We start from the raw sequence: 20,364 nt of genomic DNA on the forward strand, positions 1-20,364 counted from the left end.
GGGTTAAAACCTTGAAACTGCCAACAGAAAATGGTGTAATCTGAATATTTTTGTCTACGTGGTGTCTAGGTAGGCATAGCTAAGTGAGCTCTTCCATTGGTTAGGACTTCAGGAGCTGAAGTGAAGACCTAACGTGTTTGATTAACTACCAACATAATGAGGAAATGATGGTTATTCAACCCATCACATTCTGATTCATAATAGGTGTAGTAAGAAATGACACTGTAGGCCTTATGGAAGTCCTAGATATGTCACTCACTGAGAGTTTGAGAACTAACCAGGTTTCAGTCAGTGTCTTTTACAAGCTTTAAATGTCCATGTTTATGCTAGAAATGGCAAAAATATTTGTGTGCATTATTATTAGCTCAGCGCTAACATAATACTAATGATCCTGTAAGCCACAGGTTCCCAGCCCCAGTCCTGAAGTGCCCTCTGCACGTTTTTTGTGTTTTCCTGCTTTAAAACACCCACTTTAACTAAGGCAGGGGTCAGCAACATGCGGCTCTTTTACTGCCCTGTTTCGGCTCCACAGCAGAATTAGATTGTTAGGTAAAAATAAAAATCCTCCTTTGCAGTAAAATAAAGCTCTGCTGATCGTTCAACACAGTTTTAACAATAAACGGTCTTAAACGCTGGAGTTAATGTAGCCTATAACTGCTAATTCACCAACATTTAACCCTGAAGACTGGCGCCCAGACGGCAGGTCACCATAGCAACAGTCTCGCCTAGCTAGTAGCGAACGAAAAGGCAAAGAGAAAGATTTAAGACAGACATTGATAATTTGGAGACAAACAGACTTAGTCACATTTATAATCACTCCAGCTGGTCTTCAGGTTCGAGAAACTGTCGAACACTGAAAAATCGCGAAGCTGAAGTCAGCTCCTTCTTCTCCAGATTCTTGTTCGAATTTTCCCACTCCACCTTAAATGGCACAGCAGTTACATTCTGGCACCTCAGGCACCATTTAAGGTGGAACGGGAAAATTTGAACAAGAAGCTGGAGAATGAGAAGCGACTTCAGCCTCATAAAACGTCAAACGTTGAGAGACATTTAACAAGAAGCTTTTCTACTTTTGAGGAAAAGTTTCCTGCCAGAGATGCGAGAAAAGCAGCTACAGCTGAGCTAAAGCTTAAAGCAGAGTAAAACAAGTCATTTATATTTTTAGCCTATACCAGTACATTAACACATACCGAAACGTGTTTACAACCACGATGGCAAAACGGACATTAAATGTTGTGGCTCCCAAGGTGGTTTGATTTTTGTTGAAAGGACAAAATGGCTCTTCTTAACAGTTGGGTTGCGACGCCCTGAACTAAGGAAAGGCTTGTTAATGAGTTAATTAGTTAGATCAGGTGTGTTGGGAGCAGGGAAAACACTAAAATGTGCAGGGCAGGGGGTACCAGGACCAGGGCTGGGAGCCACTGCCGTAGAGGATTTAGCAGAAATTAATATTATTGTAGAGGGTTGTTCTTATAGAATGCAGTTCATTGCAATGGACAATTATTTTACTATACTGAACAGAAGACCCATGAACTCAGAACAAGCTTCTGCTCATCAGCTTCTATTATAAACATTTTAAATCAACAGTTTTTCTGTTTATTTACTCAATTATCGGTTGTATGTTACAGAAGGGTCAAGAAAGGGAGATTAGGTTGAAAGTATTCCTTTAATGAATCAGAAATTGACCAAGTTTGATTACTACAGCACAGAATAAATATACGCTAGCGTCCAAATGTTTGGAATCAGTTCAAAAGTTTGGGATCTTTTGTTTTCAAACAGTAAACAAAATGCTGTGGATAAATGTATGAAATGATTCTACAATGTTATACTATTCTACAGCTTAATGGATTTCAGCTTATTAGAAGGAAGCTGGAAAAAAGAGGGGAGTGTTAGATGTGTTCAGAATGATAAGCGGAGATGTAGATGATTCCATAGTAACTGAGAGAGTTGTATAACTTTGAGAATGAAGTTATACTGAAAGTTATATTCAGAGTGCCTTGAATTTCAAACATAGTGATCAAACCTCAAGGCAGATAACCTGTCGAGAAATGACAATAAATTAATAATTACAGTGTATTATTTATGATTTAGTAACTTTTTGCTATTCCCCAAAACATTTTGCAATGCCTTCTGCTGTCTGTCTACACTGTGTAGAGTATTATTAAATAAATTATTGAATAAAATAACATTAATATGAGAAATGATTCCAAACTTTGAGATGCCAGTGTAGCAGAAACATCTCTCTCCACTTCATATGCAAGGCAAAGTAAGGTGCCCTGGAAAGAAGCATAATCCTGCTCACAAACTGCCACAATCCAGTAAGAACAAGAGCCTTTCTATGTACACTGGCAGCATTTAAGTAATCCAATCATGCTTCATTTCAGGAAGGTTTTTGTTTGTTGTGTGAGTGAATTGCTGGTTAAATGTTTACTCAGACAAACCTACACACACATACACACACACGCACACGCACACACACACACACACACACAAAGACAGCATACAATTGTATGCAAAGGTTTGAACGCCCCATGTCAAATGTCACGCAGTGTTGATTTTCTTTGTGAAATCCTCTACAGAGAATCAACCTTTCTGCACATTTAAGTGCACAATTTCTTTTTGTTTGCTGAGTTTAACATACTAGAAAAAACTAAAATGCAAAATATGTGCAGAAGTGTGTTCTGTGTGGAGGATGTGTTCACTTACTTTCATCAGACAATCTACAGAATGTGTAATTTGACCAGGAGTGTCCAAACTTTTGCATAACACTATACAGAAAACTCAAACATATGTCATTATTAAATCCACATTTTCCTTGAATTGTCCGTTTTTTTGTTCCTCTCACTTGTGCACGATTAAATGTGGAAACTGTAAAACACAAAAAGAAAAACAAGCACGGTTTAAATACTAAGTCTCTGTGAGGGACCTTAATTTATGAATGTTCAGTAATTTATAAGGTTTTATTTACACTAAACAGGTTGAGACCTTTTGGTTGCATCTACACTGAGACAGATATGCCTAAGGGCCTTATGACCAGGGCCGTTTCTAGCCGTAAGTGGTATAAGCAGTCGCTCGGGGCCCCTGACTCTGTACTCAATAAATTATACAATGTATTTGCAGAAAAACCCAGAGATTCTTATTGTTTCAGCTCAAAATGAGTTCATTTTTAGTTGTAATTTCTATACATGCTTACAATAGAATATAAACTGGGATAAGGTGGGCTGCCCAAGTCGGATTCTGCTTAAGAACCCCTAAATGTTCAACCCCAAAACGGCCCTGCTCATGACTACATAGGGTTCAGATAAATAGAGGATAAAAATCCACACACCTCCCAGAACGTCTGGTCATCAAAGCACTTCCTGTCCTGCTGAGGTCTCCAAAGGCTCCATTTGAGGAGAATTCCTGTAGATCAAGAAAAAAAGGAAAACATTGGTAGTGTAAGGGGTGAGCGAACGCTTGAACATTATCACCTGTGTGGGATTTGGTACTGTCTGATTCTAATTTTGCATAAATTTTACTATATTTGTGTAAATTGTGTAAGAATGTCTTGTCCTTCCTCCTGTTGAAGAGGCCTCCGTTTCTTGACCCTCAGGCTGCCAACATATTAGCCAAAAGCCAAACTAAACCTTCAATAATTGCTTGGTAAACATAATACAAAGTACAACTAGATCAATTAACCATTTTTCATAGTAGCCATAAAATCCTATTCCCACCTGTTTTAAAGACATTTTAGTTCATCTATGTGTCTTTGGTCTCACTTTATTTTGAAAGTCTACTATAGACCCCTATAGATTATCTACAGGTGTTCAAATTAATAACAAACTATCTGTTGAAAACAAGCTGATTCTAAACAGTGGTGAGGTTAGGGTTAGGAGTTGGACCAGGGTAAGGGTTGGGTTTAGGTTGTTGAGGTTAAGGTTAGGGTTAGGATTAGAGTCAGGTTTAGAGTCTTAAAAAATGATGGTCAATTAGTAGATATTTAGTTGAATTTAACCTGAAAGTAAATTAAGTATCTACAAAGCATCTAAAGTGGCCTATCCAAATAAAGTGTCACTGTGATTTTTCTTCAATAACACTAAATATGAATTAAATTGTATGATGAAAATTAATAATTTAAAAAAATGGAAACGAACTGAATATTCATCTCCAGTTGTGCTGCTGGTTTTATCTCAGCCTGGCTGTCTTTATGAACAGGTGTGAATAGTTTTACAGCAGGGGGTTCTCACCCCCTCTTTTTCACCCCTCATTGCTCACTAGCAGCTCATTATAGAGTCATAGTATTTCATAGAGAGACATCAGTGCCCTAGTTAACCTCATGACATGCAGCAAAAATGTGATATGATTATTTTAATTAAAACTAGTTAAATTAAAAATTAAAACTCCGAGTTGATTTCCAAATGGCCACTAGGGCAGACCGCGAGCTGTTGCTTTGCACTGTGGTAATGGGAAGGGACCCATATTGGCCTTTACATGAAGTTTGTAGGCAAAATTGGAATCCATTATTAGGCAACCAGTGATAGTTAAAGTACTGAAAAATCTTTAGTTATAGTAATTATTATACCCTAGAAATTACTCTAGTAAACAAAGTGACTATTTATTTGAGTTTTCCTCAAATTAAAGCTTGAAATGCCAGACAGCACAATTTCCCTGAACATGCATGCAGTACAGAAAATGTACTAGAGCAGAAATGCTCTTTTCATCGTGATAACTACAGTGGAACGCAAATGAAACTTGCCAAGGACAGAATTAGCCAAGTAATGTTACAGTGCTACAGATACACTGTTAAACAGTGTCACACCTCAACAGCCTATTAGTATGATGATGTAGGAGAGCTCTGTTAGTATAAACATACCTGTGATGATGCCCAAAGTCAGGCTCATGCTGACTGTCATGACCAATATACAGATGTTATGCACTGCAAACCTGACAGCACTGAGAATAAAACACAATATAAATACAGCACTCAATACACAGCATGGTTATACATTAACACTGGCTTTGTATGCCATGTACAGTACTGTACAAAGTCAGATATCATCCTTCATTTATTTAACTAAAAAATAATCAACCATAAAGTTCATTTTTCAGGAGTTTCCAAAACTGGAGGTCAAAAAAATTATCGAAAGATACAGAGAAAGTGGGACTCCTAACAACCATGCAAGGCCTGGTAGACCACCAGACCTGTCCCCTTCAGATAAACAGTAAGAGTGTGAGATCAGATAAACTGTGAGAAGAGAACTCAGCGCTTTGGGTCAGAAAGGATGTGAAGCTGTCAAGAAGCCCTTACTTAGAAAAAAAAACAGACAAAAAAGTGAGTTAGATCTCATTATTTTGAAGCAAGTTTGTCTCAAAGTCTGAAACTCAGTGTGGAACATTAAGAATTGTTGCTAAAGAAACACATTTGCAAATTAAACAATGAAGCTGCAGAACAATGGACTGTCCACCACAGAGTCCAGACCTCAATATCACTGAATGTGTCTGGATTTCTGGGATTGTGAGAAGCAAAAAATGCAACCAGCTTCTAAAACTGAACTTTGGAGGTATGGAAAAACATCCCTGCAGATTTCTTTAAAAAACTGAACACAAGTCTTCTGAAAATAATGGAAGCTGTAATAAAGGTGAAGAGTGGACAAAAATGATATTTAGTTGCTTGTGCTTGTTTGTAATTTTCAGTTCAATATGTTTAAGTGGAAAGTCAATAAATGAAGGGTGGTCTCTGACTTTTGCACAGTACTGTATACATACAGAACTGAGGTGATAGATCCAAATAACAAAAACTTACAGTGTGGTGTCATTAGATCTGGGTAGCCATATGACAACATAGGCAAACCATCCCAGAATTCCTGGAATGGCGTGTACATTCAGGACACCGCGGGTGTCATGGCACTCGAAAGCAAACTGGACATGGCCCTAAAAGAGAGAAATGCTTATTGATGCTGGACTACACACAAATGTATCTTTTTCCCATTAAGGTATTTAAGTTCTCTTCCTTTTTCAAATTTATACCAATATATTATACACTCACTGGCCACTTTATTAGAAACACCTACCTTATGGGTTTACTACATAGAGGTACAGTTGTGCCCTAACAAATATAAAACACAAATTCTTCTTCTATTAACTTCATATTAGAAGGTCAATGAACTCAAAATGTTGTTAGATTTGAAGGATTTTGATTTTTTATCCTATAGTTTCATTTTTAATTAAAAAATCTTTATTCAAAAAAATGCTGGTCCATGTTCCAAGTCACTACTGAAACACAGTGTTTCACTTCTCTGAAACAGAGTTTTAGTCTGTAGGCAGAGCCTTATTTTAGTCATGCCTTTGCATTTTAGAGCTGGAAGTGAGACTGAAACCCTGTCCCTTATGGCCACATGGTGAGCAGATCTCTTAGATCCCATTGTTTTGACATAAATGTGTCTCAAAGTCTGAAAACCAGTGTGGAACATTAAGTTTTCTTGCTACAGAAACACATGTGTTCTGCAATTAAGTAAACTTTTTTGTGTTTTAATGAAAATTGTATGATTTAATGTGTGCACAGCTGTTCAAAGTTGTGTTTGTCAGTCAAGCACTGACTGCGCTTTTGAGTTACGCTAAACCGAGCTTGAGGCGTTATGGTTGTTTTGCTGGTGAAAAAATGGAACTTTCTATCATTTATTTTAATTCAAAAAAATGTAATTAAGGTACAGGGTCACTCGAAGCACAAGCATTTTAGTCTAAGTCAGTTAAAAGTCCGAAATTCAGTCGAATTATCCATGTAGCCCATCTGTTGTCGTGCACAATTTGTCCTACACCCTCCATTCTATTCATCATTGGTCAGTTTCTGACCACAGGACCGCTGTTCACATTTTCACATGTTCACAAAGCTTCTCAGAGTAGGAGTGCTGATGTTGGGTCAGATTCCTCTCTTATTTACTAAGACTTCAGGAACAGATCCTAGATCAGCCCTCATACTCTGAGAAGCTGGACAAGCTGCCCATTTCAGTACCATTTTTAACAGGCCCTTGTCCACTTGGCCTCACCATTTCTCCTTTAGGGATTCACAAAAGCCATCTTAAAGGCCGGTCTGTGAGCTAATTAGCTCACTGAGGATAACCAAGTGTGAGTTTGTTCAGGTTGAAAAATCCAGCCCTCACTGTCCCTCCTCACCTGTACTGTGACGGGTCACTTGTGTAATACGGTGTCCACGTTGGTGAGGACATGTTAAACAATGTGTTGAAACAGCACCCAAATAGCATTATATTGGTGGATCTTTCTCAGCACAGCAGTGACACTGACATGACGTGTGTGGGTTGCCGGTACGGGTGTATCAGACACAGCAGTGACGAGGCACACGTCAGTGTCGAGAGTGGTCCACCATTTAAAAATATACAGCCAAGAGCAGCTCTGTGGGCAAAAACTGACTGATTGATGAAGGGCTAAAGGAGAACTAACACAACACAGCACCTTTTCTGTGGAACCAACATCCCATGTAGGTACCAAACTTTGTAAGTACAGTGTGATATACCATAAGCAGTGTGCTCTAACCACCGACAGCCCCCCCCCAAAAGAAAGATGATACAAAGAAGGAAAAAAAAAAGATGGACAACACCAAGGTGTTTCCAATAAAGTGGCTAGTCAGTGTATATACCACATGGCAAAATGTACAGAACAGTTCAATATTAACTAAAGAGGCTAACAAATCTGCTTGACCTGAACACTAAACAGACTGTGATAGATTATGTAACTTGGGTTGGCCACCTTCAAATACCGAAATCCCAGCACTGACAAGAGAGAAGCACAAAAGCCAATCGTCATGTCCATCCATGGAACTGTAGTCATGGCAGCCCCAATGGCGACAGCACCAGCCAGGATGGAGCCCTGAACATGCACCTTGTGGGAGACAATTTTTGGTGAAAAAAAAAAATGATGTTTTGTTTAGTTGTTGAGCCGTAAGTGTAACTGTCTATAAAATATGCTTACTGCTCTTTCCTGATGCTGAAAAATGAATAACTTGTACTTAATGGTTGTTCTGGATGGAAGTTTCTCTAGAAGGGGATTTCACCTCAAACCGCCATTTTGTTCACATTGTTATCATTTAATTATGCAGAAGTTTGTTTTTTTTTTTTAATTGGTGGAGTTCCTCTGTAAGTGCCGATGAAGTTACGTATGCTCACCAAGTTGATTTTGCCTTTGGGGCTGGACAGCATAGAGATGGCCATCGCCGTGACAGCGCTGACTGCCAAGGACAGATATGTGCCATATGCTGCGATTTCGTTTGTAACCAGTGCGCAGTTAAAACTAGGCCAGAACATCCACAGGAACAAAGTCCCTGAGAGAGAGAGAGAGAAGAGAGAGAGGGAGAGAGAGGGAGAGAGAGAGAGAGAGAGCAACATTAATTAAGTGACATATCGCATAATTAATATTGCTATAAAAGAAAAAAATGAGACGACAACGGAGTCCTCTGACTCCACTTTCTACTCAAACAATGAACTGATACAGTAGATTTCACATCAAACCGATGAGATCAAGTGGCCCTTTTGTTAGATTCAGATTGAGTTTTAATTTTTGATGTTCCTTTCAATAAAACAGTTCTTTTGTCATCTTTAGTCAGGGGAGAAGAAAGAATCAGCACTGACATTGTAAAACACTGTAAAGCCTGTAAGAATCATTTAAAAGTCAGGCATCAGGTAAGATTTTGCAGAAGTTTTTTAGACCAGATCATATGTTTTCACATATTAATGTCACATGCACAGGCTAAAAAGGAAGGTCCAGCTTTATGTTTAGGTCCCAAATGTATGATGAGATATGATGACAACAATAGATCATTTATTTCAGTCCGTCATTGGATTCATTCACTCGGGGAAGGGCTGCGAAGCTCAACCGATGTTACAAAAGGTTCTTCTGCATGTTGTGTGCAATTACACGCTTCCACCAGAGAGGTCTCCAAATTTCAACATCTTACATGGTGTCGCTTAATATTTTCTACTGATGATTGGTTGGACCTGATCAGCTCATTGCCTGATGAAAGCGGTCCGCAGCAGGCTGATTTATAGTTTTGTGAAGGTACACATAAGAAATGCAGGGAAGGGGTTCATAAGCAGGTGTAGCCTTAAATCTTAACTACACATCATGTGAATCTGCAGAGATGTGCATCCAACGCTGATTGGCTATTGAGACCCAAACAACACTCAAACCAAATGGAAGCCAACATTTAGTGGGGCAATGCCCCACCACCCAATCATCAGGCCTCACTAAACCCACTACTTTTTATACATGCTTCAATGTATGAAGGCTGCAAAAAAAGTGAAACTAAATTTCATCCATTATAAAAAGCTACTTATTAACATAAAACGTTTGTAGGTAGTGGCTACATTTTAGTGATGCACTGTGCACCGTGGGAGGATTGATTCGCAGATGTTCTAAATGGGCAGACCTTTGTTGATTTGCTGTAAATGTGGCTGTCCTGTTGATTCTGGCCTGAATGTGTGCCTCCTTTGGACAGATCTACTGTACATTTCTTGCCATGTATTTTCCTTAGCTGTCTTCTCTTTTTTGGGGCGCTTGAATATGCTGGATTTTACACTATTCTGTGTTGAGAACACAAGTATTTTTGTACTTTCTGATCCTTGTTGCACCTTGTTCCTGGAGGAACGTAATTTCGCTCCACTGTGTACTTGTACATAGATGGAATGACAATAAAAGCCTCTTGACTTGACTTGACTTGAAGTACCTTTGTATAAAGCTGTATAAAAAAGGTGAACCATTCACAAAGTACAATTTTGCACAAAAGCTGGTAACTTTATTTGGAGTGGTCTTTTGTAGATGATTAATAAATAGTCATAAATAGTCAAGTTTATATAGCGCTTTTTACAACAGGTGTTGTCACAAAGCAGCTTTACAGAAAAATCCGGATCTAAGCCCCAACGAGCGTCGCCAACGGCGACAGTGGCAAGGAAAAACTCCCTAAGAGCAAGAGGAAGAAACCTTGAGAGGAACCAAGACTCAAAAGAGGAACCTGTCCTGGTCTGGTACAAGTCAGTTCATGCAGGTGAGGTTTGCACAGCGCTGTACAGCAAGAAGCTCCATGGTGGTCAAACCATGGAAACAACCCAAAGAAACAGCTGCCCATCCTAATAAACTCTTATCAGATTATCAGTAACACATCATCAACATATCAGTGAAGCAGCAGTAATGAAGCATCTGAATACACTGAAGTAAATAGCTTGTAGATGTTCTGTTGATACATTACTTACATTAAGTAGATGTTTTGTTAATATATTACTTCCATTGTGCAGAACCTAACCTCACCCAGCTTTACCCAACACCTAACCTTCACTCTGGCCCTAGTCCTAACCCTAACCTTAATCTCAGCCCAAAACCTAATCCTAACCCTCATATGTTTTTGACATGTTACAGAGAGTCTGTTAAGTGTTTGTTTCATCTAAAAGCACCACTCCAAATAAAGTGTCACCCAAAAGCTTTATAGGAACCCATTCATTTTGGTCTTTCTTTCTCTTTTCTAGTGTCTAACCAACCTGTAAGACATTATTTAGTGGCCTCCCTAGGAGTTCTCTGCCCACTCCTAGAATTTAGTCAATCCTCATTGGCTATCTGCATGTCTGTCGGAGTTAAATTTTGTTCACTAGTTTTTATCAGTCAAATTCTATAATGTAATATAGAGATCTTTTAGAGAATCTTTCAGAGAGTGACCCGGCCCTACCAACTGTGCAGAAATAACAGTCTATCATTGGTTATTCTGCGTGTCAGTTAAGTGACCCCTTACTGTCAAAGTAGGCAGTTCTTAGTCACATTGAGCAATGAAACCAGACTCCCTGATGCTGGGTTGAAGTCTGGCTTGTGAGAATAGTCAATTTCTGACCACAGGACTGCTGTTGTCACAGTTCCATATGGGTCAGAAACTGACCATTGACATAAGGCTAGAGGGTGAATAACACAAATTATGCATGATACCTAATAGGCCACATTCACACCAGCAAGCTGCACTCTTAGAAAAAAAGATACTAAACTGTCACTGGGGCAGTACCCCTCTTTTTACTGGGGTGGTGCCCTCAAGGGTTCATCTCAGTACCTTTAGTCAGGGAACATAACTGTACCATAATCCATTTAAATCATATTTTCTAAGTTGTACTGACTCCACACACCCCGTCTCGTCTCCAGGCTTTTTATTTTATTGTTCTGTTTTAAAACATTCGGTTATGAAAAGGTACAAATATGTACTTTTCACCTGGAAAAACATATTTAAGGTACACAATTGGACCTTAACACCACTGTTGTACCTTTGAGGGAACATTTACATTGTTTGTACCTTGCTAAACGAAAAATGTACCTGCACTGAACCTTTATTTCGATGTGGAGCTACAAGATGGGGGCTAATGAAGTGGCCTGTGAATGCATATATTAATATATTAATTCAACAGCTTGGTTGTATCATTGTATCATTTGCTTACCTAACATGGCAAACAAGCCAGATTTACTGTCAAACTTCTCTTTCTCGTGCTTCGGCTCATTCTCTGGACGGTAAAGCACCCATGACGTCAACACACCAAAGAGAGCTCCGAAGACGTGAAGTGACATGGCACGAGACATGGTGCTGGACGGTGTCTGTTCCAGAAAAAGGAAGGCCATTGTACGGTCAGTGAGCACTATGAGTGTAAGCCACATTTCTGCAGTACAGTTTGTTATATGATGAGGGAAAGTGCAGACCTATGCCCTCTGCTGGTTGCATTCAAAACATTGATTCATTTTGCCATAGAGATTTTTTTAAAATGTAAAAACCACTTAAAGCTTGAACATTTGTGAAAAAGTTGCTTAGTGACCACAGAAGCACAAGAGCTATGAACGCAACATAAGAACAGAATATTTTGCTGAGCAATAATAGCCGTATAACTGTGTCACTGCTATAGTGCAGGAGTGCCCAATCCTGGTCCTGGAGATCTACCACCCTGCAGAGTTGAGCTCCAACCCTAATCTAACACACCTGATCCAGGTAATGAAGCCCTTCAGAGGCATCTGGACATTACAGCCAGGTGTGTTGGATCTGAGGTCTCCATGGCGGTAAATCTCCAGCACTATGATTGGGCACCTCCTGCTATAGTCTCAAATAAAACTGACTATGGGGGCTTCAGATCCAACACACCTGGCTGTAATGTTCAGATGCCTCTGAAGACCTTCATTACCTGGATAGGGTCTGTTAGATTAGGGTTGGAGCTAAAATCTGCAGGGTGGTAGGTCTCCAGGACCAGGATTGGGCACTCCTACGCGTTAAGCTGTACAATCTGTGATGTGCAGCACCTCCAATTCACTGTTAACCTAAGTCTTGAGCACAAACAGCAGGGGGCGATCTGGTCATCCCCTTCCTTATACACAAGCTGGGATGCAGTCGTATACAAGTCTGAGCGCCGCTGGTCAAATTACATGTTTTGATGATTTTCTACATGAAATTATGTTAACACAACCTCTACAGCGAACAAACCTAAATATAGCATTTTTCTGCAGATTTTAGTGCACAGTTTCTGTTTATTTGCTGAGTTTAACATAAAAATGAAATATAAAATATAATGTGCCATAACTTTACATGAATTATAAAATGTGTGTTCTCTGTAGATGATCTGTTCATTGTTTCCTACATATTTTAAACTGTTTTTAAACATAATTTGACCAGGGTGGCCAAACTTTTGCACATGATTGTTTATGCAGAATTACTGCCCCTCCTTGATAACAATGATTTAAAAAAATGTTGTGTTATTGTTTGTCAGCTTGATCTTACCCTGAAAAACTTAAAGTCTCATTAAAAATGGAAGACTTTTCTCATAAACATACAGCACTATGCAAAAGTCAGAGACCACCCCTTAGTTTATTTAAGGTCCAGTCAAAACAGCCATTAAGTACAAGCCCATCCTTCCACTGTTAGAAGACAACTCAGCACTATGGGTCTGAAAGGATGTGTAGCTGTCAAGAAGCCTCACTGAAAAAAGGAAATAGATAAAAAGAAGACAATCAAAGAAGCTGCTGTTGTTCTCAGAACAATGGATTGACCACCCCAGAGTCCAGACCTCAACATCACTGAATGTGTTTGGGATTACTTGGGACATCAAAAGCATTCATCCAACTTGTGAGACTGAACTTTAGAGGTGCAGGTTTCTTTGGAAACTTAAAGCAAGTCTACTAAAAAGACTGGAAGCTGTAATAAAGGTAAAGAGTGGACACAATAAAAACTGATTTTTTTAATGATATTTAGTTGTTGAGGCATCTGTGTACTTTTTCTGTTAAATACTCTTTATACACATTTTTTTTCCCTAATAGAGAAAAATGAATAACTTGCACTAAATGACAGGAAATTAAATAAACAAAGGGTGATCTCTGAAGAGAGACTGTGAAAAGTTTATTTTTTTCTGCCAACTGAAATTCACCATCTAAAACAGATTATGGGGCCTTTGAGAAAACAAGCTGCAGAAATTATAAAGTGCAGAGTGATCTGTTCATGCAGTGCTTTTTATGTGAAGCAACGAAGGTAACCTATAGCATTTGCTCACGTTAAAGAATCTGCGTATGAGCCACTGGTTTATCACAAACCCAGTGACCTCCATCAGAGACATCAGCAGAAGCTGGACAGGATTGGTCTTTCCGTGGACAGCGCCCATGGCCACGAGGGCTGAGCACGCACAGAGCTCAGCATCAACCAGGCTGACAGAGGAAGAAAGAAAATCATCTTTTTAAAGGCCCATACAGTGCAAACCTGAATTTTCTTCACTTTTTTGTTTAATAAAACAGTTTGATATAGCATATAAAAACTTTTTCAGAACAATGTTTCAGAACATACCATTCATACCCTACAGGGGTGCACAACCCGAGTCCTGGAGGGCCAGTGTCCAGCTCAGTTTGGAGGTTTCCCTACTTAAACACACTAAATCTTTCAATTAATGGATAAGTGAAATCAGGTGAGTGTGAGTAGGTAAAACACCAAACTAAGCTGGACACCCCGCTGTCCAGGACTGGAGTTGTGCACCCCTTCCCTTGTACATATATGGAACAGCCTGTTTTAGATTCATTGTCTCTGTGATGTCACAACAACCAACACATTTGCATATATCTGCCTAATCAGCCTTATGCAGATTAGCTCTGCATATTCACACTAAAGTTATAAGGAGTGTTTCAGCCTGTACTGCTTTTTTAATGAGACACAATACAGAACACCAAATAAAAGGAGAGCTCATTTACATATATCAGTCTTAAAGGTACAGTAACAAAAAACAGCCTGTTTAATTCTAAGGGGCTTGGATTGTGGACTTTACCATTTTGATAATGAAACACATAGAAATGTTGGGAGAAACAAGAAAAATGCAGGATTTAAAGCCAGAGTACACTCTCCTATGCATTATACACACACCCTGGGGGGCAGCGCTGGAGCCTATCCCAGCGCTCATTGGGTGGAAGGCAGGATACACCCTGCACAGGTCACCAGTCCATTGCAGAGCAGACCTATGCATTACAGCTATTTTAAAATGCTAGCATGCTAGCACATAATTGATACGCAGTGGGTGTGGTCAGGATGCTGTTGTACACTGGGGTGTCCAGTCTTCTGGTATAAAGTACAGTAAAGTATGAATTAGTATCTAATAAAGGGTTTAAAAATTATGTGCAGCAATATTGTTTTAACTGGTTTAGCTCCTCCTGATTGTCCTGCAGAGCGGCCACTGCTGTGAAGGACATGCTTTACAGAACGTTGGCAAAATCCCATTCAACAGTAATGAGAAGTTGCAAAACACAACCCAATAACATCCATTTAGAGTGTGTTATCAATTTCAGGTATTTTTTGTCCATGTTGGGACAAAACATTTTTCAGGCCATGTTGATATAAAACAGTGGGTTTGGTTTTTATGTATGTTTTAGCGATAATCATCTGGTTACTAGGCTAAGCAGCAAGAAGAACTGTGCAAGTACAGAAGCCCCAACATACAAAGTACATTAATAAACCTAAAACAGCAAATTCAGTTCTTTTTTACTGTGTTCCCTAATTTGTTGTGGTGGTATTTTTTTTTTATTTGCTGTTTTTTCCTCAATGTACTTTCGTTATAACTGAAGTTTGGTGGGAGGAACATGCCTGAAACCCCTCCTTCTTCCAATCGAATGCCCTATAAATTCACATCCTCACCTTCCGTTGTTGTGACAAAGTGTTCGCAATCCCCACCGCCACCCCATCCCCTCACTGTTTCTCAGTCTTTCGTCGGTCTGCCACAGCTATGAGGGGGGTCCGGCCTTTTAGCTACAGGCAGAAGCTGCCCAGAACTCAAGCCTAGATTGTCAGAGTTCTCCACCCTCCCTCAATCAGTCTTCCCTCATACTACATCTTTTTGCGACAGTTGTCATGAAAGAGAGCATTTGGATAGTACAGTTAAAGGACACCCCTGCCAAAATGAAACATTTAGCCATCACTACATCTGCTGTATACATGTCTACCTGCGTCCTGCCGTGCTCCTGCAGTGGTCTCTAAAGTGAGATTTTCTGGTTTAAAGACTAGGAAAACCCCCAAACTGATGATGAAAGTGGAAGGAATCTCTGAAAGAGTACCGCTGCTTGGGGGTGCACTTTCGGGGTCTGACTGTTTTACTGATTTGTTTTTTTTTGTTGAATGCAGAAATAAGGAAGATAGACTGTAGCTACCATTACTGCTAATAAGCTGAACATCTTACTGTAGCTGTATATCTGTAGTAACTGTCATCAAGTCATCATTACAATAGAGAGAATAGATGTGTTAGATGAGGAGGACCACAAGCAAATTAAAAGCTAAAGTTAGCAGGGTCATTACCTATCTAGATACCTCAGTTTGGCTTGTGTTTTCTGAATAAAAGGGTAAAAGAAGTTGACTCTGGTGTCCATTCTGGACTGAATAAAGATAGAATCAGTGTTTCTCTGCTAGTAAAACAGCAAAACCAGTATATCGCTGCTGTCGGAACAAAAAGAAATGACCCAAAATGACCTGGTAAAAGGTCTGGTTACATTGACTTACATTAAAAATAAAGTATGTTCTTCTTTCCCCTATAAAGCAAACAATTTTGGAGATGCTTGGGTCACCAGCTATACCACAAGAGCTGCACTAGACCAGCTTAGACCAGCATGAAATGCTTGCTGCTCTGTGCTGTTTTTTTTTCTTTATGATTATGTTTGACAAACAAGGTGATAGTTAGACTTATGCTAGCTTGGTGCTTTATTAGCCTACAGCTCTGTAGCTAAGCCACAGAATACTGCATAACACAACAAATGCCACTTTAGGGTCTACTTGGCGCACTTAGAAGATGCTCTGGATTATTCATTTTGGGACTAATTTTGTGTTAAACTAAACTGAACCTAGTGTCTCATAAGTAAGCATCCCAGTACAAGCAGAATCGCACTTCAGTACCTTTCCATCTTGATGCGGATCGTCGAGCTGGAGTGGGAAGTCAGTAGGAAGCCGTTCAGTAGAGTGGCCCACTGCACAGCCATGGCAGCTACGAGCAAGCTGAAGCCCACACTGCTGAAGCCATAGCGGACCAGAAACGTGGCCAAGAAGCCAAAACCCAGGAACACAATCACATGGACATCCTGAAAGACTGCGAGTGAAGAAATCCAGAAGGAATGGTAGATTAAATGGACTGAATGTGCACTACATTCAAACGTCTGTAGACACTTTGGTTTCTTCTGATATTAAGGATACTGGGTTTGTAACTCCTTTGCTGCAGTAACAATCTCTACACTTCTGTGAAAGCATTACACTAGATACTGGGACATTGTTGTGAGGATTTGATTGTATTCATTCACAAGAGCATTAGTGAGGTCAGACACTGATGTTGGATGTTCTGATCTGGATCACAAGTCCTTCTTTAAAAGGAGTGCTGTGCTGTGCTGTGTGTTGTTGTCTTGATCGACAGGTCAACAGGCATGTATGTAGTAATCCAAGTCAAACCAATCTCCCTCATGTTTTCTTGGTTTTTGGGTCACTATAGAGCAGTAGAGGGTAGAATAGCTTAAACCCATACTTAAAATTGTAAGTTAATACCTTTACGAAAACTTAAGCAGAAGTACAAAAGTAGCAGTGCCAAAAAATAGTACTGAGTATCTACAGAACTGCTGTGGACCATCTTAGTACATTCAGTGTCTATCAGTGGAGGAATTGAGAGTAATTAGTTGTTATAACCTGAACATACTCAGTATGTATGAAACCATCTAAATTGTACTTAAGTACAATGTAAATGAGTAAATAGAACTAGTAGTTACATACCTCTTCTGTTGCAGAGGAAACTGACAATCTATCAGTTTTGTTGTGAACAGAATTCAACCTTTAGCTCATACTTATATTTACGTAAAGTGCTAAAACATACTAGAGGAAGGTATTTCATTAGCAGTGTATCTTAGTAAGGCTTGATAAATTAAGCCCCAAATTTACAATTGTTCAATGAAAATATTGCACAGACTTTTGGCTTAAAGCAGGGGTTCCTATAGTTTGGCAAAAAATCTGACTGACATTATTTTCCTCTTAGCTCAAAGCTGAGGCTAATGTAGCTACTGGACAGTAATAATCACTGTGTAGCAACCTTGTCGCATACTGTGAGGAGTAAAATGTCAAAAAATAGACTTGGATTATGGTTTCTGTCACTGTGTACACAAAACATTAAAACCACCTTCTTGTTTCCACACTTAGTGTCCATTTTATCAGCTCTACTTACCATAAAGGTGCCCCTTGTAGTTCTACAATGACAGACTGCAGTCTCTGCATACTTTGTTAGCCCATTTTAACCCCGTTCCTCGATGGTCAGGACCTCCCCAGGACCATCACAGAGCAGGTATTATTTGGGTGGTGGATCATTCTCAGCACTGCAGTAACACTGACACTGTGTATTAGTGTGTGTTGTGCTGGTGTAAGTGGATCAGACACAGCAGTGCTGCTGGGGTTTTTAAACACCTCAGTGTCACTGCTGGACTGAGAATAGTCCACCAACCAAAAATATCCAGCCAACAGCATCCTGTGGGCAGCGTCCTGTGACCACTGATGAAGGACTAGAGGATGACCAACACAAACTGTGCAGCAGCAGATGAGCTATCGTCTCTGACTTTGCATGTACAAGGTGGACTGACAAGATAGGAGTGTCTAATAGAGTGGGCAGTGAGTGGACACAGTGTTTACCACCACCACATCTGTGTCACTGCAGTGCTGAGAATGATGCACCACCCAAATAATACCTGCTCTGTGGTGGTCCTGTGAGGGTCCTGACATTTGGATTAAGAAGTAAACAGTGTTAAGCAAATTCAGAACTATCACTCAGGTTTATCTGACTGGGAAAGTTGTCCTCCTTTGTGAAATACACTCCATGTTCATACTTTCTTCTGTTAAACCCAGTACAGGGAGTAGCAAGTGAGTTTCAACAATTACGTTAAATGATTCTTTATTATGGCTTTCATGTTTGCAAAAGCATGTAAGCGTTGGTGGGTTAAGGGGGGAGGGTCCCTCTTATCACACCAAACCAGTGGCGCATGTCATCCCCACCCCAACGGCAAGGCAAACCCTCTGCATTTCACCGTAATATACGAATCTTCAGTTTTAAACTGCTTCCTTATAATTTTACTTTGTCATTTACCACAGCAGTGGCATATCTTACATGTTTCCTGTTAAAAGATTTCAGTTTGTCTGAAAAAAAAAAAACTGAAAACACACTAGAGTCATAACAGAACCTACATTAGCATAAGCTCAATTACCGTAGCCTTAGTTTAAGCTTATGTAAGACATTACAGGTATGTGTATGTGTGTGTATCCATCTCATTTTCTCTGTATGTTCTGAAAGATAGGATCTGTCCCAATCTCAATGCACACAACTAGGCTTTTTAAGAAATGATCACTTACCTGCATATGAATTAAGAAACTCTTCTACATCCGTCTTTGCAAGATCTTCAATTTCCACAAAAAAGGCAAAAAGTACAATAAAGATGATTTGCAGTATTATGGCCAAAGGAGGCAGCCGTGACCAAAGACTAGGAGCGTACCGAGGAGCCATGAGTGACTGTTTACTTCTCTGTCCACTCCTGCATGACAACACTAAGGACTTCTCTCTGGGCTATCCTGAACAGGGTGGGGAACGACAGCAAGTTCCCCTGAAAGCGGTCCCACACCAACCACCAACACCCGGGCTACTCAAATAAACTTGTTCGCTGTAATCATTGACTTGATAATTTGCCTAGTTGCCTATTATAAAAAAATGATATATATATATATATATATAGATATATATATATATATACATATATATATATATATAGATATATATATATATATATATATACAGTATGTGGACATATAATTTATTTTACTTTATTTCATATATATATATATATATATATATATATATATATACATCTATGAAAGAAAAATAATTTAGTAATATACAATAACGAAACAAGATTTTTTTCCGGTTAATCTTCAGTCATTGAGCAGCTGCTCATTACATTTTATTTTCTTTGTTATCTAATGTACTTTTATGTTTCATGCCTGCCTTAAAATAGCCCCTTTCTGCAGGCCCCCTAGTGGCCATTCCACTGGAGGAATGGAAATCAACATGGATATTTGTAATTATTAGAATCAAATCAATTTCTACCTCATAACTCTGTTGTCTGATTAACAAGGACACTGCTCTCTTTCTAAGTATGACATGTTGTGACTCTGTGTTGAGCTACTAGTGAGCAATGAGGGGTGAAAGGAGAGGTGTGGGAACCCCCTGCTGTGAAAACGATTCACATCTGTCTTCAAAGACTGCAGTTTTCTTGATATCAAACAATGGTGTACAACTGCCAACATGTGGACTTGGACAAAAATCCAGTTTGCTTCTGGTTTTGTAAATCATGCACATTTCTATCAAAATATATTCCATCAATGTTAATGAAGAAAAAATGCATAGGGGCACAACTGACCTCAAAACAGGCCGACATTGCATTTTATGGCTACTTTGAAAAAGGAGTTAAAGATTAATTTAACTGGATTGAAAAGTGAGTTATGAAGTTTTGACATGACAATGACAAAATATTGGCTCTTTATATTTGTTTATGACTGCATACATGAGAGTTACTGATATATTAACATTCTTGAAACATCAATATGCTGCATGTATGTACCTCATTTTAGTAGTATGTATTTTGGATTATGTAAGAGTTTGTTTTTCTATTCCAGTTATTGTTTTCCAATAAAATTTTAATATTTGTGTTTATATGTTTGTTTATTACACTTTAAGCACAAATAACTAAATAACAACAAAATAAAATGTACTGGTGCATGTACTGAGGCATGCATTTAAATAATATTATTGTTATTTGACAGGTGACAGAATATAGAATTTAGCCTTA

At 39.2% G+C, this 20,364-nt stretch overlaps 1 protein-coding gene across 1 annotated transcript; it reads right to left on the reverse strand.

Moving 5' to 3' along the window:
• Nucleotides 1–1,564: 1,564 nt before the first annotated feature.
• On the reverse strand, nucleotides 1,565–19,152 carry rhd (Rh blood group, D antigen). The gene is made up of 10 exons (XM_036575107.1): nucleotides 18,875–19,152; nucleotides 16,400–16,589; nucleotides 13,536–13,686; nucleotides 11,451–11,604; nucleotides 8,157–8,311; nucleotides 7,741–7,872; nucleotides 5,783–5,910; nucleotides 4,853–4,932; nucleotides 3,329–3,402; nucleotides 1,565–2,868 (listed from the first exon to the last, which is right to left on the reverse strand). Exons 1-10 carry the CDS (start codon nucleotides 19,023–19,025, stop codon nucleotides 2,842–2,844), a joined length of 1,242 nt encoding a protein of 413 aa, XP_036431000.1. The 5' UTR covers nucleotides 19,026–19,152; the 3' UTR covers nucleotides 1,565–2,841.
• Between the last annotated feature and the right edge of the window lie 1,212 nt (nucleotides 19,153–20,364).

Source organism: Colossoma macropomum, unplaced genomic scaffold, assembly GCF_904425465.1.
Source record: "Colossoma macropomum unplaced genomic scaffold, Colossoma_macropomum, whole genome shotgun sequence".
NCBI lineage: Eukaryota > Metazoa > Chordata > Actinopteri > Characiformes > Serrasalmidae > Colossoma > Colossoma macropomum.

Bases quoted from the DNA above. Each gene is read 5' to 3' on its own strand.
- rhd (XM_036575107.1), bottom strand. From the start codon at position 19,025: ATGGCTCCTCGGTACGCTCCTAGTCTTTGGTCACGGCTGCCTCCTTTG. The intron at 13,687-16,399 runs GTACTGAAGTGC...TTCCTCTGTCAG, and splicing joins ATCCGCATCAAGATGGAAAG to CCTGGTTGATGCTGAGCTCT. The intron at 4,933-5,782 runs GTAAGTTTTTGT...TTTTATTCTCAG, and splicing joins AGATCTAATGACACCACACT to TGCTGTCAGGTTTGCAGTGC.